This window comes from Paramisgurnus dabryanus, chromosome 1 (assembly GCF_030506205.2).
Source record: "Paramisgurnus dabryanus chromosome 1, PD_genome_1.1, whole genome shotgun sequence".
Lineage (NCBI taxonomy): Eukaryota > Metazoa > Chordata > Actinopteri > Cypriniformes > Cobitidae > Paramisgurnus > Paramisgurnus dabryanus.
The window spans coordinates 68,809,818-68,834,574 of record NC_133337.1 but is presented as its reverse complement, the minus strand read 5'-3'; the positions used below and the strand labels follow the sequence as shown (position 1 = coordinate 68,834,574).

At 42.0% G+C, this 24,757-nt stretch overlaps 1 protein-coding gene across 4 annotated transcripts in view; it reads left to right on the top strand.

Annotated features, from left to right (window-relative positions):
* tanc2b (tetratricopeptide repeat, ankyrin repeat and coiled-coil containing 2b) overlaps positions 1 to 24,757 on the top strand; it is a 110,645-nt gene that overhangs the window by 25,347 nt on the left and 60,541 nt on the right. For all 4 annotated transcript variants that reach the window (XM_065253443.2, XM_065253439.2, XM_065253438.2 and 1 more), the window contains exons 2-3: positions 4,823 to 4,891; positions 12,672 to 12,860. In XM_065253443.2, the coding sequence (XP_065109515.1) occupies positions 4,823 to 4,891; positions 12,672 to 12,860 (258 nt within the window). The remainder of the gene's footprint in view (positions 1 to 4,822; positions 4,892 to 12,671; positions 12,861 to 24,757) is intronic.

Genomic DNA, 24,757 nt, shown 5'->3' with positions numbered 1-24,757 from the left:
ATTTGAGCAATATATACAATACAGTTTTAAAGCTCTGTATTTATGTCTCCTGTACTTTATTTTCCTCTTGCCAGCATAATGTGTACATCTTAAAGGTGCTCTAAGCGAATTGACGCGTTTTAGACCATAAAACATTTTTTGTTACATACAGCAACCATCTCCTCACTATCTGCTTGCTGCCTGTCCGCTGATCAAACTGTAAAAAAACGCGATCTCTGTAGACAGCCTAGGCTTCACAAACGGCAATAACAACACAGTGGCCAAACCTACAAACAGAAACCATAACAAAGAATTCCAGCCAATAAACGACAAGAAGGATTTGGGGGTGGGGGTTGGGCGCGTTCATGAAAGCACGGAAGGGAGGGGGAGGAGTTAACTACGCTCCATCTGTTTGAAACCAATTCAAACGTCAACAAAAACTAACGTCTCGCAGTTTCGCTTAGAACGCCTTTAACTGTGAAAACTTAACACACAATCCTTAATTTTGTTTATTTTTTGTTGAATGCTAAAACACACCGCATGCTGTACTGTATACTTTTCTTTGTGGGTCTTTTGAGCAGCGGTGATTGTATATAATGCTGTACACCAGTGGTTTTCAATCTTGTCCTAGGGGACCCACAGCTCTGCATATTTTGTATGTCTCCCTTAACTGACACAACCAGTTCTGTTCATGGATCTCTCCCTTAATGAGCTCATGATCTGAATCAGGTGTGTTAGATAGGGGAGACATGCAAAATCTGCAGGGCAGTGGGTCCCCTAGGACAAGATTGAAAACACTGTCAGAAAAAAGATTTAAAACTGTACCTTTTCTGTCACTGGGGTGGTCCCCTCAAAGGTAAATTTTTGTACCGTTTATGGGTCAATACTGGATATGGAAATGTTGCACCTTTTGGGGTACAATATTAAACCCTGAGGACCTATTGTGTACATTTAAGGAGCAATTTTGTACCAGTTAAATGTTGGGGCACAAAACATTTGGTGCTATTTGATGCATTCTGACTTATTAACACTGTTTAAGAGTTTTAACCCTCATGCTAAACATAAAGAAAGTGTCAAAAAAGCAGTTGAGCATCCTGTTTCCTACAAGTTTGGGAAAGTTTCGAACACGGGTATCTGATATGACTGATTGACCCCATATTCCTTTTATGGGCCATTACCCCCTGGAAAAGCATGCCTGCCCTGCGCGTCATGTGAGAGTGAGAATGCACATTAGCATTGCTCTGTCGAGTAGAAGTCACCTTTATCAAACCACAGAACGTGACAACTTTGTTTTATCAAGATGGTTTGACAAAATAAGTGTGTTTTTGGATGTAAGTAGAAGAAAAACTTATTTAGCTTTCCCTGTATTAAGGCAACAGTGGATGCCGTTTGTTTTTCCCGGACAGGAACGTCATTGCAAATGGGTTTATGTTGTTCCCTGGCTGCATTTCGGAGAGAATTGCTTTATTAACAAGGCTCAGTTTGACGCCGGATTTGCCACTTGTTTACAACGTTTAAGAGTCGAAAACACAATCATAAGTAAATCAAAATCTCAACTGTTTTGTTTGCAATCGACGCATACATGCATGTAATGTAAACCACACGAATAACAGCAAACATTTTCCGCCTCAGTTGGCATTGTACTGCACTTACAACATTTACACCCTTCACATTCTTCCTGATCCCATTATTTAAACCCTAGTTAGTGTGTAATGTTGCTATAATAGCATAAATAATACCTGCAAAATGATAAAGCTCAAAGTTCACTGCCAGGCGTTATGTTTTCTTTAACAGAATTCGCCTTAAACAGCGAATGGCCGGTTTGGACTACAGCCCTCTACTTCCTGCTTTAATGACGTCAGTAGAACAGTTTTTTGACCAACCTCCGCCCACAGGAATCCTTGATTCTGATTATGGTCAATAATAGATGTGCTTTATTCACGATAAAACACGGCTATGACCACTTCACCCAACGGTTCTATTCATCACTGCGCCCTTAGCAACCACACATATCGGTTTGTTGTTTTTATTTGAGCTTTCATGCTTATTACACATTGGAACAAATTTTTGTTCATGGTCAGGGAAATTTTTTTATCGGAAGGAATGCTTTTATTGATTTAACTTCATGAAAGTTGCACTAATAATTTTTTTAACTTTAATATTGTGTGATAACAGTTTTATAAAAACAATAAGGTACTCAAGGCAAATGCTGTATCGTAAATAAGTACCGGCTGAAGGGGTTGCAGGCACTACACTTCACGGCCCTTCGGCCATTACTTATTCATGATACAGCACACCATCTCGTACCTTATTGCATATGTAAGCCATAGTTATATACAAAAGTTTTTATTTAAATTTGATTTTCATTGATGTCACATCTGTTAGATTATTATCCAAAGTCTGTGCACACTCGTAACTCTTTAGCTCCGCCCACCGTACGCCTTCAAGTGCTCATCTTTCTCAACAAAAAAAAAACCGGAATGGCAGTTCTGTCTTTAAATATTCTGACAATACGAAAGACTCTTTGGACATATGAAGGATGAAATACAACTCTATAGGTAACCAAGATTAACATTAGATTTGCAAAACGGTGTGTGTTACAGTATGTGAGCTTTAAGCTACAGCAATGAAGCCAAAAATTTACAATATTGTATTATGTCTTGTATACCTGTAAAGGTTCAAAACATTACCTTAGGGTACCACCCCAGCGACAGAAAAGGTGCAGTTTTGTATATAGGTATGTTTTAGTTGAGCTATGGATCAGATTACTGTTTATTCTACTGTGATCCTTGGCATAATAATGAAATTGATGTTTTTATTTACCCTCTCACCTCTCATGTTCACTCCTTAATGGAATATTGATTGTTGTGACAGTAAATTCTTATTTGATATGCTGTAACAAGACAGCAATTTCCTTGAGAGAATGAGAGCAAGCGATCGCTATATTGTAGACATAATGGCTAAAGTTAATTTAGCAGCAATTAATCGAAACGTCTGCGAAAAGATGTCTATGCCTTTCTGTGGTCTGTGAAGCACTTAGACACCACTCTGTGGTTGCTTAGTTAAAAATCAAATGTTTACAGTAATTTCTGCTCTACTTTCATACATAAACTGTAAATCCCTGCTCTTTCAAGCTGGTGGGAATGCAAACTTGCCCTTTCATCGCAACACAGAGCCACAGTATTTACACCGGTCAGTACACATTGACATTTTTGCAATTACCCCCCCCCCCCAATATTCTTTCAAAATAAAATAAAACCAGAAATTTTAGACTTGGTCCTCAAAATAGAGAATGTAAGCAAATAATCAGCAAATTTATTTTGTCATTTTAACCCTTTTAGATTTAATTGAACCATACGGACACAAAATAATTAACGTCACATTGAAAAAAATATATAAAATTACCTTTGTAGTTTTCATAAGCTGGATAGTATACAAGTATTTTAACTTTTAAAATTGTCATTCAAGCTTTAAATATGTTCATTTGTGGTTTAATCTCATGCATACTGGGAAATTATTAAATGAATGTTGTTGTTACTAACACTGGCCTACATTGCACATGTATGCCGTGATAAAGTGCTTGACCCTGTGGCAAGTAATATACATGTATCGATTAGGTTGATTTTTCCACGTGCTTTCCTGTGCATTGTGTGTGTGTGTGGAGGAAACTTTAAATTTCATATCTTTCATATGATGAAATCATCATTTATTTTCAACATTATTTTCTTTCTGTAAGAGGATTGACTTCATAAAGAATAAGCTACTTGTACATACAAAGAATTTCAAAACATGTCTGATTAAATTATATTAATTGTTGCTTTTTATTTTTTAGCATTGTCTAATTGCTTTAAAAATGACAACCAAACGTGGTTTCTAGGGAAAATGCTTGAGATCTTTTTACAGCATTTACATTACATCCTTCTGTAATTTCTGTGTAACCAGCAAAAGCTTCTTAAAGACATGAACTTAATATTAAATGTGGTATGAAATATAAAAAATTCAAACGATGGTTAAAAAAAATTGTGTGAACTTGGTAAAACTTTTAAGCCACTCTCAAGAGGCACAGCAGAGGCTAACTTTAGTTGAACATGAAGCAATATCACATTTTCCTGACCACACCATACTACAGATATTTACATTCTTGCATTACATGAATAATGTGTTTTTATTACATTTTCCAGTATAAGCTTGCTGTATTTGCCAACTCCACTGATCAAGCTCTGTAAAGATGACTGTTGCTCACTGCTCTGTAGAGATGAGCCTAATTCCCATACAGTACATCTGCCCTTATAGGACAGACCAGACATTCCAGTCCCCTGTGGCCAGAAGTAATTGATCCTGCTATCGTTAGCTCCATGCTAGTCCATCATTGAACAACTCATTTACAGTGGGCCACAGTGTTTTCTGTATGCTCTCTCTCTCTCTTCCAGCCTCCACCTCTCATAACCACAAAAGTAGAGCAGTCTACAACAGATTTGTGTACAGGCATTATTACAATGCACCTGCTTCTGAATTCCTGTCTATCCTCATCAGTCTATGCTTGACTAACTGTAGGTTTTGATGTAGTCAGTTATTTGATGTTTTCAATAGTCATTGGTGGTCATGGGGAAGAAAAGGAAATGGTTTCCCTCAGTTTCATACTTTGCCACCATGAGGGGCAAGTCACCTTCTCGGCGGAGAAGTGTTGAGGGTCTTTGTGTGAGCACTTTGCTGGGGGTTCTGCACTCCAGAACCTGGTTACTGGACCCCCATTTGCTTAACCTGCTCGAAAAGACTCAAGCACGTCCCACTACTTCTTCCCGTGCTCACTCGCTTTGCTCTTTCTCTCATACCTTCTCTGCAGATGATGGCAATGAGGGCACCATAGACATTCAGACCTCCAGCCTGGATCCTCTTTACTTCACTGCACAGGGTAAGCTATGGTTTAGCTTTAACTTTTGCTTAGCGTGTATTTTAGAAACTGTCCTGACCTTTGTTCATACTAATTGTGTGACGCTGTAGGTGATTTGGTCGTATCCAAGCCTGGCCAAGGTAGTGTTTAGCTGATCTGGCATGTTGTCCAGCTGGTCTCCTAGCCTGACCAGCTGACAAATGCCAAAACTGCTGTTAAACTATTAAAGAGACCAGCTAACCACCTAGTCTAGAAAGGTTAGTTAGGCAGTTTTCATCTGAACTGCTTGTAAAGGTCTTTTAATTCTTATTTTAATGGAATTTAAACACTTGGGATAGACGAGCTACCATGTTTCAAAACACACCTACATGTACAAGCTTTTCCAGGATTTTGCAGCATATTTTTTATTGTCATTTGTCAGTAAAGAAGATATTTGGAGGAGTCTTCATTAAGCTGTTTGTTCATACAGCGGTCAAGATAAAAAATCAACCCTATTAAACTTGGAGACACTTTACAATATGTTTGTATTTGCTACCATTAGTGAATACATTTACCAACATGGACTAACAATGAACAACACTTCTACAGCATTTTTTCATCTTAGTTAATTTTCATTTCAGCATTTACTAATTTCCCAATACTTTTTTAAATGCAATGAACTAACATGAATAATTGTAAAATATGTTATTGAACTTTATTGCACATTGTTAGTTCATGTTACAAAATACAACCTTATTGTAAGTATTACTTTAACCCTTATGTACTGTTGGGAATGTTTTCCTCCACTATGGGGTGATTTTTGGTGTTAAATCTTTTATTGACACATATTTTGGAAAAATGCTTTAAAATTATTATATCACTGATTTGGGGAAAAACTGAGGGGCAACCTTCCGAACTCTCTAATGCAGTGTTTCCCAAACCTGGTCCTCAAGTACCCCTTCCCAGAAAGTTTTAGATGTCTCCTTATTTAACACACCTGATTCAACTCAACAGCTGGAGACATGTTTACCATTCTGGAAGGAGGCTGATGAGTTAAATCAGGTGTTTTAAATAAGTAGACATCTAAAACTTTCTAGAAGGGGGTACTTGAGGACTAGGATTGGAAAACACTGAAGCCAATACGGAAGTGACTTAAACTGCAATTCATTGACTGGCCGCTAAAGGTTTGGCTCCAAAACAGAGTAAATTCCCATAGACCTCCATGTTGAAATGCCCAACTTTACTGTAGAAAATAATGTTTTTTCACAGGCCTATCAAAAGGATTAATGGTGCCACCTGGTGATCCACAGTCAAAATTTTACCTCTTCCCAACAGGGAAAATTACCAACAATCAAGAATGCATGATTATATGATGTCATGGCTTTGCAATCAAAAAATGTCGTTATAATGGAAGTTAATGGGACAAAAACAGCCACGAACAGTAAATGAGGGAGAAAAAAAATGCATAAAGCCAACAGTGTTGGCCAAGCTACTTGGAAAATGTAGTGAGCTAAGCTACAAGTTACTTCATATTAAATAAATGCTTCATTACACTGAAGCAACCCCCCTGGGAAATGTAGCAAGCTAAGCTACATCAATAGTAGCTTGCTACATCCAAGCTACTTTTTTATTTTTAACCAGTTTTATTATGTAATTATTTATTCAGTTTCAATTTAGCATTTTTGTAATTATAGACAATACAAGCATAATGTAGGCCTAGGTACATTATGGGGTGGTTTGCTGGACAGGTCTTATCCTACTCCGAGAAAAAAATGCATGTTTGAGCTGCCTTAATTTAAAAACACCTTGCCCTGACATATCTTAACACAGGGGTCTCCAAACGTGGTGCCCGCGGGCAGCAGGAAGCCTGCACAGAGTCTGTGAGGTGGCCGCCAAATCACATTCTATTAAAGTCGCAATGAAATTGAAATGAAAAACTATATATGTATTTTTAATAGTGTGGTATTATTAACAAATGACTTATCTGTGAGCTTCATTATTTTTTAAAAATTCGTGTGTGCTCATAATCTTTAATCAAAAATGCAAATCTCCTCCCCTCCTCAAAACGATCTCTCTTCACTTCCGGTCAAAAGTATGGCAGGTGGGCGGGGTCCGGGAGAAGATCGCAGTGATTAGCAATTAGCAACACGACCCAACTTCAAACGATCCAATCAGATCTCGATGGACAAATTCAAATCCAGCACTGCCTTATTTCATCTCAAAAGCCGTTTCATTCGGATATACGTCACCACGGGGAAAATAAGGCAATCGCTACTTCCGTTTCATGGCGACTTTAATAGTTTCAATTGTAATATTTATTATATGTTTTTATATTAGCTTGGCTTAATGACATAACCCAGTCAGAGGTAGAGCACGAGTCTTCACAGAATGCGAGTGGTAACGTTTTGTATGAAGGAAGGAAGGCTGCACAACGCGAAAATACGGGACAAACGACGTCATGTGTCGATTCAAAATGACGCGCTTATTCTCAAATTCAGGACGACTTCAGAAATGTTTGGACAATTGTAGCTTGTGTGGAAGCTACTTCACTACTTGGTCAAAAAAAGAGCTTAGTTACTGAAAAGCTATTTGATTTAGAAAGCAGCTACGCTACAGCCAAGCTACTGAAAAATGTAGTTAAACTACTAGCTTCGCTACTTGTAGTGAAGCTACTGCCCAACACTGAAAGCCAATGTTGTTAGAAATCTTTGTCATGCCCAAGACTGTGATAAAAGGTTTAAAAAATCCTGTCCACAATCACTTTTTATATTGAAAATAAGTACTTTTGTGTGTTCCCTTTCAGTCGGTCACTACGACGTCACGTCGTGACCGACGAATTGGGGAACCGCTTCGCGGGGACCTATCTGCTTCGAGAAAATATTACAAAGCCAATGAAAGGGAATGCCGGTATTTGCATCTGCCGGCGCCGCCCTGCCGCACGAGCCGCACGAGAGGCAGGTGCGTATACCAAATTACTCTTTTCGCTTCGAAAGCCAGTAGATCAACTGCTATTGAGAAGCTCTCTCTGCTCGTGGGGATACGCTGCGTGTTGGTGTTGTTGGAGAGATAGCATTTCAGCGGAGGCTTGCAGAATTCCACCTCTTTACTTTCACTTTGAACTTGAGTTTGAGTGTGTGCGTTGCGCTCCCCTGTGTGCTTCATAAACTCAGCAAAGCATTAAAGAGTGATTTCCCTAAAAGAGCAGTACGAGTTGAATTTGTGTCTTTTTAAATACAGCCATTCTCTCGTGACACGGCAAGTGCGTCTTTTTAAAGATGTAATTTCGCTGTGCGTTTCGGATGTGACAGATATATGGGTCCTGGCACGATCTCTGTCTCTCGTGCCTGACTGTGCATGTTGAGGCGGCATTCGTGAAGGGTTCATACTCCTAAAAAGAGTATGACCCTTTTGGATATGCGGAGATGGTTTCGTACCTCCGGGAACGTTACCCCGCCTCTGTTGCTGAGCCCCGTTAAAGGTGCGGTTGCAAAAAGTTGCAGTGCTGAACCGGTCTGCAGACTGGTATCTTTCAGCACCCTGATCCACAGGGGTACCGATAGGTCTGGTGGCACGTGTTCTACGTTGCCTTCGGATTCTGTTGGGCCTCATCAGGATTCTATGTCCGTCGCAATATCGGAGAGGGGGCCATCTATTTTGCTCGCCGACTCGGACCACACCCTCCTTCGGGTAGGGTTGCAGTTCCGTGTTCGACCCAATGCAACGGCCAGGTTCGCTCAGGTGGCGGCAGCGGTTGGTTCAGAGTGGTCTCGGTCACCATCTCCCCAGGCGTTCCGCCTTTGATTGGTACTCGGGTCTGCAAGATATGCGCAGTCCTAACCTCCCGTACCTTTCTTTCCCGGGGTTCATGATGGCTGGTGTGGTCGTGGAAAACCCATTTTCCTCCTTGAACCGACTGTTCAGCCATCACCTCTCATCTCTCTTGATGGTGAGGCCGCTAAGGGTAACGCTGCTCCCAAACGACCAGCCACCCTTCCCTTATATGCACTCTGGGTTGTGGGGAGGCCGTCTCTGCCGTGCACTCTGTGGCGTTGCTGCAGGTTCACCAGGCAAAAGCACTGAAGGATCTGCACAGGGGAGGTCGCGATCTGGCGGTATACACAGACCTGGCGTTGAGAGCGTCCATGGTCACCGCACAAGCCGTCTGACGTGCGATGTCCACTCTGGTGGTCCAGGAATGCTATTTTTGGCTGTGTCTTGCGGATATGAAGGAGGTAGACAAGAAACATCTCCTGAATGCTCTGATTACCTTGACCGGCCATTTCGGCGATGCAGCTAAAGCATACAACAGCTCTCGGCAGCTCTGGGGCTATCACGCCACGTCAGAGCCTAGATGCCCCTCACTAGGTCAGCACCTCGGTTTGCTCCTCGCCAAGGGCGTCCTGCTATGGCATTTTTTGTTCCTACATCCGGCAGCTCCAGGAACATGCCGTATAAGCAGTTCACCCCCCCCCCCCCGCTCAGCCCGCTATTAGAGGTGGAAAACAAAACAAAGGGGCCTGGGGGGGCGACCTGGAGATGGAGGGGATCGCTCTGGGAGACGGTAAAGACGAATCCGTTGTTTTCTTTATTTTCTGTTCCTCTGGCTTTTTTAACCGGTACCCACAAAACCACAAAAAGGGAAAATTCCTCTCCCTTCTCCAGGTCTTCAGAGGAGCTCTGGAGCTATGGACGGGTGAAAAGCCCTGCTCTCTCCCTCTCCTCCCTCGCAGCGGCCAAGTCTTTTACAACGAGATCTCCCCAGCTCAGCCACCCATCAGCGGAAACAGGTGAGTGTAACAATGTACGACACCTCTGTCGGTGCGCTCACAGAGTGCGCATCGGAGACCACCTCCGCTCCTCTCGCCGCGGGTACTCTGATCGTTCCGTTAATTCATCTCGTTCAGTGTCTGGGAGCGTGTGAAGGGCTTCCCAGCCCGTCGCGTTGGTTTTTCCGCACGATTCGTCTCGGATACGCGATTCAATTCGCCCGGCGCACCCCCAAATTTGCGGGCATTCGGTTAACTACGGTGAGACACGCAGACGCGCACGTTCTCCATGCCGAGATTGCTGTCCTATTGGCGATGGACGTGATCGAGCCGGTCCCTCCAGCCGATATGAAATCTGGGTATTACAGCCCTTATTTCATTGACCGATCCTGGACCTGCGTTCGCTGAACCGAGCACTTCACAAGTTGCCATTCAAAATGCTGACGTACAAGAGCATATTCATTTGTCCAAACGTTTGGTTCGCAGCCATCGACCTGAAGGACAAGTACTTTCATGTCTCGATACTTCCTCGACACAGGCCATTTCTCCGCTTTGTGTTCGAGGGGCGGGCATATCAGTACAAAGTCTTACCGTTCTGGCTTTCTCTCTCTCTCCGTGTCTTCACGAAAGTTGTTGAGGGGGCATTAAAACCCCTGAGAGAGAGCGGTGTCCGCATTCTAACATATCTCGACGATTGGTTAATAATAGCCCAGTCCCGTCAGATGCTTTGCGATCACACAGACCGTATGTTAAAACACCTCGCCCGTCTTGGTCTTCAGGTCAACTGGGAAAAGCGCAAACTTTGCCCCACGCAGAGAATCTCTTTTCTCGGCATGGAACTGGATTTGGTCGATTTAACGCACGTCTAACAGAAGCGCGTGTACAGTCCATCCTGACTTGGAGCGTGGTCCCGCTGAAACAATTTCGGAAGCTCCTGGGTCATATGGCAGCAGCAGCCGCTGTGACACCGCTCGGGGTGCTCCATATGAGACCGCTTCAGCGTTGGCTTCACAACCGAATCCCGAGGAGAGCGTGGCTCACCGGCGCGCATCGCGTAACGATCACACTGACGTGCCGTCTTCGTTTCTTTCCATGGTTAGACCCGTCATTCCTCAGAGCAAGGGTAGCACTAAGACAGGTCTCCAGGCATGCCATTGTGTGCACAGATGCCTCCAACATGGGGTGGGAAGCCACGTACGACGGGCATGCAGTTTCGGGTGTCTGGACGTCATTCCAGAGACGCTGGCATATAAATTGCCTCAAGTTGTTGGCTGTATATGGTTAATAAGGTTTTGACTTTCTTCCATCGCCTTGACAGTCGATGTTGTGAAGCATCGGCTGTCAGCCTCTCACTAGCTGTATTCCTGAAAACCTGTGTTTGGCAAGGCACCTTAATAGCGCCCCCTTGAGGTGTCCTATGCGTGTATTTTCCGTGGAGCTAATCTACCATGTTTTCCCTTGCAGAGCCCGCTCTGCTCTCTCTCTAGTATCTGATACAGTTCTGAGAGTCACGTCATAGACCTACGGGCTATTTTGCGCCACCCATTCATACAATCTCCTCTGGGTTGGCTCCGCAGCGTCTCCTAGTTCTGCCAGGCTGGATTCGCTTCCCAGTTTGCCTAGTTCACTACCGTTTAGGAACAAGTAGTGACCGATCTTCTGCTGTAAGCCCAGGTTCCGTCTCTCATAAAGTGAAGACGGAAGGTTTTACACAGGCACTGGAAGGGTCATCTCCAGTGGCGCTTTGGTAGGGATTCCCAATTCCTCGGTCACAACGTGACGTTGTAGTGTCTCGGTTACGTAAGTAACCCTTGTTCCCTGAAAGAAGGGAATAGAGACGTCACGTCTTGTCGCCACAGTTGCTGTTCCATTGCTAAGTGTGTCTGGGCACTACATGCTCGGCTTTCTCAGCGAAAAGAGTAATTTGGTATACGCACCTGCCTCTCGTTAAATACTCGTGCGGCGGGGCGGCACCGGCAGATGCAAATACCTGCATGCCAATTTCATTGGCTTTTTAATAGTTTCTCGAAGCAGATAGGTCCCTGCGAAGCGGTTCCCCAATTCGTCGGTCAGTGACATCAATAATTAACTTGGAAATTAAAAATTTAATTCCTGGATTTTTTTTGTAAACATTTAGTAGGTTTGATCAGGCCTTAGGTTGATTAACAGAAAAAATATCTACATTTGCTATACATTTTTACAGCAGTTTAATTTAGTGGATGTTTTCATTCTGAACATAACAAAAGGTCCAAATTTGGTAGTATTTTGGACCAGTAACAAACTGGCAACAGTAGTCATACAAGCTTAACCTCTATCAAAGATAGTCAACGAGCCAACACTCATGGTCATAGACAAGCTACCATATTTCAAAACACACTTTCAAGCTTTTTCATGATTTTGCAGCATGTGTGAAACTGATTTTGGACTCTATACTGACACCTAATTTAAATCTCTGCGAATAGATGAAGATAACGAATTTCGGATGATAATAGCTGTGCTTAAATTCATCTGCGCAGACCGATCTGCATATTTTGTGCAGGCAGTGCTGCAAGAAGTCGAACGCAACCATTACCTTGTAAAACATGCTCAGCATGTGATTTCAACATGACAGCCAACATAATGGTGGGATCCACCTTATGTAGAATTAAACCTCAAGACAACTGATAATGACTTTAGTGAATATAAGTCAACATAATTTTAAACATATTTGTAAAATGTACAATTCATAAAATAACACTTGTGCAGAAAATTAAGTAGACCTAGTGTCCCTTCTATTATGCAAATCAATCTATTGATATTAATAAACATACTATTTTACTTTTTCATCTTATATTTCTTTATATCATTTTTACACTTTGCGTCAGTATACTTTCAATTAATGGTATACCCAGATGACCTACAGCACTGTATGCATTGTTCAACAGAGCACCATTTTTAGATTGACAAAAAACAACTCATTAATAAAAATAAATTCATTAATAAAATAAACATTATTTTGACACAATAATAGTCATTAACATTCTTACATTTGGTTCCATGTGTTCTCTAATTCGTAGGTAGCAGCAGTATAGACAGTGATTGTGCCTTTGAGGGTGAATATGCTGTGCCACCCATTTCCATGGCTGAGGGTCTACAGCACATTCGTCAGATGGAGGGGGTCTCTCGATCTCTGCCCTCATCTCCTCTATTTACCCACCAGAATGCCAGCTCAAGGCTCCAGCCTGTAAAAAAGGTCTTTGCCACAGGTACAGATCTCTCTCTGATCATACTTAAGTGTTATAATTACAAACACAATTTATTTTTAAGAAGAGTGGTTTTAAGAAGTTGTTCATCATGCAGCTGTTGTGGAGAGAGACAAGTGCTGGATGTGTAGTGTTGCATGTGTCCACTAGGGTGTGCCAGCCTCATATTCTTGTTGAAAACTTTACAGCTCTATTACTGAGCATTTTTGTCTTCTGTGAACTGGAATACATTGATGGATTTGATTTGCGGTATTGTAGGTATGAGTCACTTGATGGTTCTATATTTGTTTTTTTGTGATGTTAGTGTTAGTTTTTGCTCTGATTTAAGGTTCAGCTTCATCCAGATGACACAACTGTTCCAGCAAAGGGGTCTATGTGATATATTGTTAGTGAATCATCTTAACCCCCTTTAAGGAGAGCAACATAAAAGTAGTTTTGGTTTACCAGTTTGAGGATGTATAGTGGTTAGTCATCTTTATTCATTCCTAGCATTAATTGGAGTGTTTTTTTTTACTGTTTTGTAATTCTTCTGTGTACAGTAAGCGGTAATGTGGTGCGTCTCTTTAATGGAAATCAGGCCTCTCTATGAGCACTGTTTTATCTGTTTTTTAATGCATTTTGTGGCAGATTTATTAGAACCTAATTAGGTGTTGCATTTGCATATATTATGGTTTTATGCAGAGAGAAACATGACATATGGAATAAATGGAGAAAGGTTTATTGTACTCAATTAGATCCATCAATAAGCATACAATAACAGAAAATCTTTCCAGAGAAATACAACTTTCACATATTGAGACGGTTTTCCGGAGAGGGTTTAGATGAATCCTAGACTAGGCCTTGGTTATATGAGGCATTTAACTCATTCCCCGCCAGCCTTTTTTTTTTTGGAAAAGTTGCCCGTCAGGATTTTGTGTGATTTTCAAAAAAGTTTCACAAAATGCCTTCCAGGATTTTTTTTTCTAAAAATATATAAACATACAAATATACTAAATGAAAGAACAGACCCTCTGCTTTCAAACAAACAATAAACAAACAAACAAACAAAATGGGAAAAAAACCTTTTCATCCTATTTATATTTTTTTCTGCTTATAAACTCTTAAATATGCGTGTTTTTTTTCTCAAAAAACATTTTTTGACAAAAGCTAAAATAATAATTTTAGAGATCAGATTCAGAACTATTATCAAAACATACACGAAGTATAAAAAATGTTTTGCTTAATTTTTTTTCATTTGGGTAATGTAGCCATCTAGTGGATATCCGCGCTATTACAGATAACCATAAAAATTAATCAGGAACACGTTTTTTCACATAATTTACAAGATAACTGTCAATGGCGGGGAAAGAGTCAAGTAGTTTTTACAAACTCTTACGTGTCCAATTGGTTTTCACAATGCTGGAAGCGCAGCCGAACCATGTTCCCATGCTATCAATGGGGCGCCTATTTATTTCCGTTCTGTCTTGGTTCATCTCAATGCACCGCGCTATGGAATTATTCCCAGTCCCCCTCTTCCCCAGCACCACCTGTCTAGTTTCTCCCTATTTCCTTGGAGCTTTCTCTGTAATTATGTGCATGTTTCAGCAAAAGCCTTCACTCATCCCAGCAGCAGAAGTATGGCAGATAAAGCTTACAGTATATACATTCCTTGCCCCATAAAAATGTTAAAACTGCATTGTGAGAGTTGATTGAAGTAATTTTCATAATTTTCTAATGTAAATGTATCCTCCTTTGCTTTTTCCTCTTTTGTTCACCTTTATTGGCTTCATTCCATTAGTGTGTGATTACCTAGTGGCAGACAAAAAGATGAAAATAGCAGAATGTATCCATCTCTTCACCTTCAGATTTGAACAAAGCCCAGCAAGATAGCACTGACCTTTTTAACAGATCAATCGCATCCTGATTTGAGCCTGCCAGGATGAGGCAGGGGGTCCGATACAACCCCTCCTCCATCGGTTCTGTCTCAGTGAGCAGTAAAGATGTGTCGTAGCCTCCCTTGAAGAAACACCAGCTCTTGATTGAAAATGCCACTAGGCTTTTGTTTTTAACAGATTGAATTCTGTTTTTGTTAGGTGCATACCGGCAATGGCAATTAACTTCTGTCGATACTTACAGGGAAGCACTTAATTCACCTCTGAACACCACAAAGTCAGATGTGGGCCGATTGATGTTTTGAGTTTTTATAGTTGTTTGTGTCATCTTTTGAAAACACTGTCATTTCTCACCAGTCATTTGCAACTAATGGGAAAGTAATTGTGATGAGGGTTGACTGCTCGAGCTAGCTGCTCCATTGTGCGTCTTTTAGCACAATAAGCTACTGTTGCTGTTTAGCTGTGGCCCGGTTAGCTTACATAATTGCTTACATGAGTGTAAAAATGTTAGTGTCTGTCGTCGTTTTTATAACTTGGATTAATGATGTGTATTGATGTCGATTTTCAAACTTTAATGTCTTGTCAGTAGTTCGCGCTAGCTACTGGTTAATGCATGTGGCAGTTACACTACTGTTTATTGTAGCAATGCTGACATTGCGGGCACGCAAGTGACGAATTTCTGGGTCAAACTTCTGGTTTCAACCGGCTTGTTGCTTTAAAATGCATGTCATGCAATATCCACTTTTCGCCGCATGGTTGTAGTAGAGATGCACAATTAATCGTTAAAAGATCGTAGTCTCAATACGACCCCCCCAAACGATCTTAATCCAGCATTTCTACGATTCAGGTAAGTATATTTTCAAGGAGGAAAGACAAAGTCTCGGCAGTTCTCGCGGTACAGTGGATGCTTTTACCGAGAAGTTAGACAGAAAGAGGCAGAGCAAATCGCAAGTACGTCTGACAAGAACCCTAACGTTGTTTTAGTACCAAAAAGATTAACTTATTCCGGAGTGTGGGCTTATTCTGAGTATTATGTCTTATTTTATTGCCATCTTGTTTGTTAATCTAATGTTCAGGGGTTGTAAATCTGTAAAATAGTTATTGAGAATCGTGATCTTTATTTTAAGCAAAAGAATCGTGATTCTCATTTTATACAGAAACGTGCAGCTCTAGTTTGTAGTATTGTTTTACTAAATACTACAATAAATACGTGAAGAAGAACCACTGGATGTGTTTGATATTTTGAGCTTTCAGTCCTGTTTGAAAATTTGTGTCACTGTCAACTGGTCGGTGTGCTTCCGCTGGAGTTGGGCACAACTGAAAGGTAGAGGTGACAAAATATATCTCTTTTATCTTGGTACTGACAAAATTTCATTGAAACATATGGAGGAGAAGGTATTTAAATAAATCACGGAAATTTGGTAGTCACGTTTGTGGTGGTAGATTAGCGAATAGCAAATATCTGATGAAATGAGAAAGTTACAAGCAAAAACACTTGAATAAGCAACATTTTCGGTCACACACATTTCCTTGACATCCATATATAACTTTTTCCTCTGATTTAAAAATATCGTAACTTTCTCAAACCTCAACGGATTTTTACAATCCAAGTATCTTTGTAAATGGGAATTTCTGGGGTTTTTGAAAATTTGTCATCATACCTATTTACTGTTTAGCTGTGGCTTGGTTAGCTTACATACTTGCTTATATGAGTGTTAAATATTGTAGTGTCCGTCATCGTTTTTATTACTCGGATTAATCATGAATGATGTGTATTGATGTTGGTTTTCAAACTGTTAAGTCACTTTAGCACTAGGTCAATGCAGGTTGCACTATTGTTGACCAATCAGAGCAGATTAGGCTATCGAACACAATCGTGGCTCCACATTTGTGTCTCTTTGATCAATCCATGCAAAACACTATTTATTGGCACTCTTAAAGTAAAGTATGGAAACTTTGCAGTGTAAAACACAAACTATTTACTGGATGAGGAATAAAACACAAACCTTAAGATGTCTGTATTGTTTGTTTAGTAAAACCGGTAATGAAATTATAATGTTTAATAAAGACATATTTAAGAGATTGTTGTTTTATTCATGTTTTCATGTTTATATACTGTATCAAGCTCTGATTTTAGAAGTACCAGAGTTCTTCAAGGGAACAACTTCTTCAATCCTCTTCTTTGTGTTTGTTTTTGACTTGATGGCTTGCGTCACCCCGTGTCGGTTCAAATAATAGTGCAACAGCGAGTGCGTCAACTATAAATGCCTCGTCCGTTTGTTGAGATGCGCGCACAGTCAGGGGAGGCCCGCGTTGTGGACCAAAACGCGAGTATAAACAAACCATGAATCTTTCAATGGCTTTGCACAAATCATTTGGGGAACTCTGAGAAATCGGGTAATATTACATTTTTTTGATCCTGGAAGGAGTTTAAACATGTTTTTGGGGAGTCCTTAACAATATCAGGGACTTTCAATCAATTGGACCGGCACTTTAACAAATACAACCTTATTGTAAAGTGTTACCAAACAAACTAACAAAACTAGCATCAGTGAAGCGTTCAACAGACCTAAACCCCGCCCACAAAAACAGTGTTTGAAAATTGTAAAAGAGTCTATAGCAACTAAGCACTCAGCTGAAGAAACGCTGGCAAGTGCTTTGATGGACACAGGTCCTTACTCAGTCAATATTATAATGTTTACAAAAATGACTTTAGCTGGATTTTCACATATTATAAATAACATGCCTACAACTGTACTAAAACACTGTGTATGTACTCTGAAGCAGGTTTGATAAAAAAATATTTTGGCGCTTTTCCATTGCATAGTACCCCGCGGTTTAGTATAGTTTGGGTCGGGTCAGCTCACCTCACTTTGGCGTGGTTAGCTTTTCCATCGAGTTTGATATCACTTCGGAGTGGATGGGATTATAGCCGTGTCGTTATATTTGCGCTGTCTACTGCTGTGACATCATACAAGTGAGAGCGTCCATACATTCCCATACATTTATTTATTTCTCTGTCTGCCACAAAATTAAAATTGGCCACCACAAATAGATGTTTGCACATCATTTCCCCCATCTCTCATGACAGTTTCGGTTTAAACACCCGTGGCATCAGTAGTTGACGCACTCCGCTGAGCCTCATTGAAGTTGCATTTAAGCATATAATGCTGACGTGCTCGTCGCAAATGTTCCGCCACAAACTGCAAGTTTGGAAAAACTGTTATGGTGTCACTGATTCTCAACCTGTGGATGTTTTTCATCACTAAAAGGGAGTTTGGGAACTTACAGTAAAGCACAGAGGACAACATTTTTGATGACGCTTAGTGACAATTTTCTCAGACCAATCAGTGATCTACAGTGTTTTCGCATCATGTTTGGTATCAGTTTGGGTCGCTTGGAACCCCAACCGAGGTGGTACGAAAAAGTATCGGGTACTACGTACTGCACCCAATGGAAAAGCTCCCAAAAGTAAGCTGACCCGACCCAAACTGAACCGAACCGTGGGGTACTATGCAATGGAAAGGCGGCATTTGTTTAGCTAACAATGTGAAGGTATATGATTAGTTGCATTAAATTTATTTATTTATATTATTAATCAATGTTTTACATTGCTGTCCTTGACAGACCTGTCATTGATTTTTGCGTCACAACTTAATTATTATTTTTTAGGCTTTTGCTGTTTTTTTTTGTTCTTGTTTGGATTATACGACTCCTCCTAGATTTCATTTCTCCTCCTACTTCAGTTTTTAAATACAAATTAAATTCCACAATCAATAACATTACTGCCATCCGTATTGAACCCTATTGAAAATTACATTTTCTATCAATGTCCATTAATTGGCTTGACAAAATTACATGTCCCCCACCACCTTCTGTTATTTCAGTCAGCGTCCACTTTTCCCTCTCAATCTATAGCACAATTACACTGACACGATTAGCCCTTGAGGCAAAGCCCTGTTTTTCTGTTTTCTTTTAGAGGATAAAGGATCATAGAACAATGTCTTGTGGTAAAACACAGCACAGGGACCACCTCAGAAAAGGATAACTTGATAGACCTTTCTACCTTTATACTCTTTTGACTCATCCAAATCACTTTTCAATTACATCCCCTTCCCCCAGCCCCAGGTCCTCCCACAGTCGATCATTTGTTCAGCTAAATGGAAATGTGACATTTATGACTTGGAATCTTTCGCAGGTGAACAGGTTCAGGGAGAGAATAAGCCCACATTATAAAAAGATGGCAGTAAAATGACGAAGAGCTTAAAAAAGAAGCACACAGTCAATGTGAACGTTTTGTTTTTTAGGATGATAAACAAAGCAGGGCTCTAGACTGCACCTAAAATGCTTGCATTCCCAAGCAAAAAAACATATTAAAGGAACAGTATGTAAGAAATGTATATCAATTAATCATAAAATGTCCCTGATATATCACTAGACATTAAGAAATCATTTTCATTTCAAATACTTATATCACTGGCAACAGCAGTCCTGCCAGGATATTGTCATTTAAAAAGTGGAGTTGCAGCCCTCAACTGATGTTTATGTTGTCATTTTGTGTATTAGCCACCAGTTGTGTGATTGCAGTACCAGTTTTAGCCACAAGTTTTGTTGTTGCAATAATCCTACATACTGTTCCTTTAATAATTTGCGGGTGATGTTTTTATTGAGATCGACACTGGTGACAATGGAAATTTACGTTTGTATAGTAGGGGTGTGCAAAAAAATCGATTCACATTTGAATCGCGATTCAAGCTTTGCCGATTCTGAATCGATTCATAGAATTCCAAAAATCGATTCATACATTTTTTTTGTAATGCCGTTTTACTATTGTCCTGAAATGAGTTTATCTCAGTATTCCCATAGATGACGCGCGTCGTATTCACTCTGACGCCTGTACACTCGTCACAGTGTTTCCCACACATTGACTTTACTTGGGTGCTGTGCTTAGTTATATTTACAAGTGCCCAAGTATTTCTGGCGTCAAATTTTGTCTTTTTTTGTTTTTCTGTGATGATGACACTCTTTAATAATGACATTTTGTGTGCGACATGATGAGCTCGGTGTCCGTTCACGTCCTCTCTGTTTCGCAATGAATTGGGATGCGAACAAGCTCGTGTCACATTGTATCCTTCATGTTTCTGAACTTGAGCAGAGTTTTACCATTAGAGGACTTCACGGAGCACCCGCGGACCGTATGGTTCCGGGTTTGTATTTGAAATGGTCAGTCAGGTCCGGGTCAGTCAGTCAAAGTTAAATTACTTTGGGTCCCGAGTCTGATTAGTGAGTAAAACCCGAGTCGATCGGAGAATGACCGTGAGCGCTACCGTGCTAAAGCTCGCGTGCAGTTTCAGCGTGCCGACGGTTTCTATGGCGATAAAAACGGGCTCTTTTCTAACATTATTAATAAACCATATCTTTTCCAAAATCTATTGCACTGAACGAGCAAAGCTCAAGCTGACTCAAGATTTACAAAACACAAAGCTGTAATGTAAAGTCCCCTGTCAGTGGGACAGCAAGTAGACTTTTGAATCTGAAATAATGAGTGGATTTAGCTTTTTTTAATTGGCAAGAGAGAAATAGAGAGGCACTTTCCTTGCTTCTGCTCTATCTAATAGAAATAATAACCATTATAACACCAGTCACATTTATAATCTATAGACCTGCACTGTCTATCATTCATATACTATATTATTGTATTTAATAGAGTTTGATAAAAGGGGTCATCTAATTGCTTCATATCAGTTTTTATTTTTGCATAAAGACATAAAGTAATATCAAACTACATTTAATTTGTTGTGTTTCTTTTCTTTAAAATTGTATATCTCCTACAATCAGTCACATAGGAAGAAGTAAAACGCTTAGGTTACTCACGTAACCCCGGTTCCCTGAAATAACGGGAACGAAGCATTGCGTCAGTTAGCTGACGCTATGGGGGGGAAACTCCTGTTTACTCCGTGACTGAAGCCTATTGGTTAACGTCTGTACAAAGTACAGACCAATGACGTTTGAACCCGCGCGCGGGAGGAACGCGTCCCTATATAAGCGCGGTTCAATCGTCAGCAGCTCATTATTATTCGACTGAAGCGCGCTGCCGAATAACACTCGCTGCGTAGACGTTTGTAGCACGGCAAGAGACGCAATGCTTCGTTCCCGTTATTTCAGGGAACCGGGGTTACGTGAGTAACCTAAGCGTTCCCTTTCAATACGGTTCACTTCGCATTGCGTCAGTTAGCTGACGCTATGGGGGAACGTAATCCCATCACGCCGTGCATACACAACGTACTGAAGTGCCTTACCGGAGAGACACTGCGTGTGGCCCTATACCCGGCATATTCACAGCTTTAAAAGCAAATGTGTAAGCACCATATAAATTGTTGACGCGCACACGGTGGGGTTTTAAACGCACCGGGGGCACATAACATAGCACAAGACGGCGAGGTACGCGCCGCGGCTGTGCGAGATAAGTAAATTCAGAGTCACGTTGGTGAGCTCGCTGAGCGCACCGTGGTGTACACATAAAACGCATGAGCGTGCATGATTGAGCCGAGAGAACCTGCGCTCGTAGGGCAGGGACGTCTAAGCTGTACAATCTGACAACGTAGACGGCGAAGACCAGCCGGCCGCGTAGCAGATATTAAATATAGATATAGATACCCCTGTAGACCAAGTTCATGAAGAAGCCAAACTCGCACAGAGTGGGCTCTATATAGGACATAGCTCATAGAGGGGCGTGAGCCAGTGCGATGGTTTCAACGATCCATCTAAATAACCACTGTTAGCAACAGACATACGTAGTGAGTGATCTGCGAAGCTCACGAACGGCCGATCTGACTATAATATGCGGCAGAACGGTTCGTAGCGTGGGATTATACAGATACCACAATAGTGTGAACCCCGGTGCACCCTCGAGCGCATCGGGATGCATATAGGTAGTATTATAGTGCACAGATCGGTGAGCTTTCCAAGCGCGCCGTAAATGTGTATTGACTATAAATTGCACGGGCACAGGTGAACACTTGAATACATCGTGAATGCATATAGATGAATCAGAGTGTTATAATGCACAGGCCGGCAAGATTCTCGAGCGCGCCGTCATGTGTTCTGATAATAAATTGTGCGCACACGGGTGAACTCTTCAGTGCACCGTGAATGCGTATAGATAAATCAGTGCACACAACGCGCCGTGAATGTGTACAGATATGATTGATGAACGTAACGGTGGGCACCCAACACACCGTGAACGTACACAGATGAACAACAATGTATGTCTCACAAAGCATAACACAGCTGTGTATACAGGTGAGCTTTCCCAAGCGCATCTTATTGTATACCAAAATGTTATAGCGTGTACATGTGAGCTTCTCTAAGCGCACGGTGGACGCATATAATTAAAACCCATATCGTGCATACAGGTGAGCTAATGGGCGCACCTTTAATGCAACAAACCTCAGTAGTGCGCGAAGCAGGGATGTCGAAGCTGTAAACTGACAACGTGGACGGCGGGGACCAGCCGGCCGTGTCACAATTGTCAAATGAGAAACCTCTAAGACCATGCCCATGCTCTAAGACAAGTGAGCATAATTGTCACGGGAGGTGATAACGTCAACGATCCATAAATAGCCTGTATTGACAGGTGCTCTAGTGAGTGATCTGTGACGCAGATAAACAGCTGATCGTCTGATGTACGTCAGACGTATGTGTCATACAGGACCTTGGACAGTTCCAGAGCGCTGTGCCTCGGGCACCGTCCGCATCTGAGAAATGACAGGCTTATGAATAAAGTGAATGGCCAGCCGTAAAAGCATGGTTCGCTGTTACCGCCGCCGTCCGCATCTGAGAGATGACAGGCTTGTGAATTAAATGAATGGTCGGTCGTAAAAGCGTGGTTCGCTGTTATCACGGCCACATAGATATAGGTAGGGGAGAGAGCCGCCGTGCCTCTGTAGTGAGGAGAAAAGTGTTCCCCCGGCGATTCGCGGGGGGTTTTTACTTTCAAATGTCACTAGACAGAATGGATCAGACTTTGCATAAGGACGCCTCGTGAAAGGGGTCCTAGCAGCTTGTGTCAATGTGTCATAAGGCACGTAATGTAGGTCGTGTCCCACGGATGCCATCTCCGCACGCCCATCGTAATGGGTTAATATTGGTAGTTTAAGCATGAGATGCGTATCACTCTGATTGAACATAGCTTATAAAGCGATGCAATGGGTTTATAAAGGAGATGACTCGTCAGCTTGTTCAGGGGGCGAGATCTCAGTCTGGTTCGGTAAATAATGAAACCACCGTAGATTGCCCGACCGCATTATCACAATAACACGGTCGAGAGTGCTGCAGTGCTAAATCATCCTCATAATGTACCGTATTCACAGTACAAGGTGATTTATATGAGACAAACGGCGTTCCACGCGCCGAAGGCTGATTGCCGTCGTAAAGCGTGTTCAACCCACAGCAAATGCTGGGCTAGCTCGTAATGACAGCACTTCATGCAGCCGTGTGTAACTTAAGCAAGCTTCCCGGCCGTCAGCTCGGGGCGGGACCTTTGCTTAGTCAAACTGAAGTGGACTTATGAACAGAATGCCACGATATTCAGCTCTCTGAGGCTCGTTAGAGGGGTACGTGTGCCCGTCTTAAACGAGATGCCGCGCGCGTCTGACTGTGCGCGCGCTTTAAGCTTTGAAACTTATTGTGGCGGGTAGCAAGCTCACTTGAGGTTGATAATACCCTTAATATCTCCGAGTATTGGAGCGGAGGTGTGAGCGTCTTCGGATCCGCTAATATAAATCAGCTATATGGCCAAAAAACGTCATAAACCGCTTGGCTGTAAGCCTTTGAGTGGCCGTCCGGAGAGGGCGCGATTCAAACGCTTGGAGCCATGCAAAAGTCTGAGGCTGTCCTTCCTCTAGGAAGAGAGAATAACAGCCGTAAGACCGTGCTCGTTTGCGCCATCAGCATCGTAGCGGAGAAACTGAGGTGGGCTGCGAGCGAATTTGGCAGAAAGGTGTTAGAGACACCGTACAGTCGTGGGGTGTCAATACACAGTATATGGCCAAACCGGGGTCTTTTCGGCTAGCGTCGATAGAATTATGGACAGCGGACCGTGTGTGCGTATTACTGATTGCTTGTCAGTAAGGCGATAAAGTGTTTAGAGACACCGTACAACCGTGGGTGTCAATACACAGTATAGTAAGCACGGAAATTACTCTTTTTAGAGGAATTAAATACCGTTCGCCACTATAGTGAGGTCGCATAACTGTGTTGGTATTACACAGTATGTTTGGATAAACAGCACACAGAAAACATTACAGGGCAGTCCAGCCGAGGCGCGACATAACCCCTTTTCTCCCAGACAGTTTCGTTCTCTGTTGATGCAGCTGTGCTGCGGAGACCAGAGCTCAGCCGTTCAGGTGCACAAGCAGTAGTGACGGTGACCGAACGGCTCACGGAGCAGAGCAGTATGTCTAGGTGGTTTAATGTCAGACTGAACCCATCGCAGAGAGGAAGTCTGCCGTGAGGCCCGCGGTTTTGCCGTTTATTAAAAGGGCAGAAAAACCGGGTATATATATAAGAATGTACCAATATTCAGCGCACTGATATAGGACGGGACTGAATAAAGGGAGGTATTCGGGCCTCAGTATATTATAAACAAATTCGTTCTGCCTCTGATTCCGTCTAAACCAGAGAGAAATTACCAGGCAGACGAAAAATGAGCTATCTGAAGCGAGATCGGCTCAGGCCAGTAAAGCTCTATAATAAGTGTTTTAGCGCTCCAATAGAGGCGTGTCCGCCTTATCGAGCAGACGAATGAGATCGTGCCGCTCCAGGAGGGGAGGGGCATGAAGCTCTCTTATAATGAGTGTTCTTGGTGCTCCAATAGCGGCGAATCGGCCCTATCGAGCAGACGAATGAGATCGCGCCGCTCCAGAGGGGAGGGGCATGAAGCTCTGTAATCGTTGAACACTGGACAGCTGCATTTAGAGGCAGCGAGCCGTAATACCGCGTGCTAGCTAAGCCGTTAAGAGACCTCAC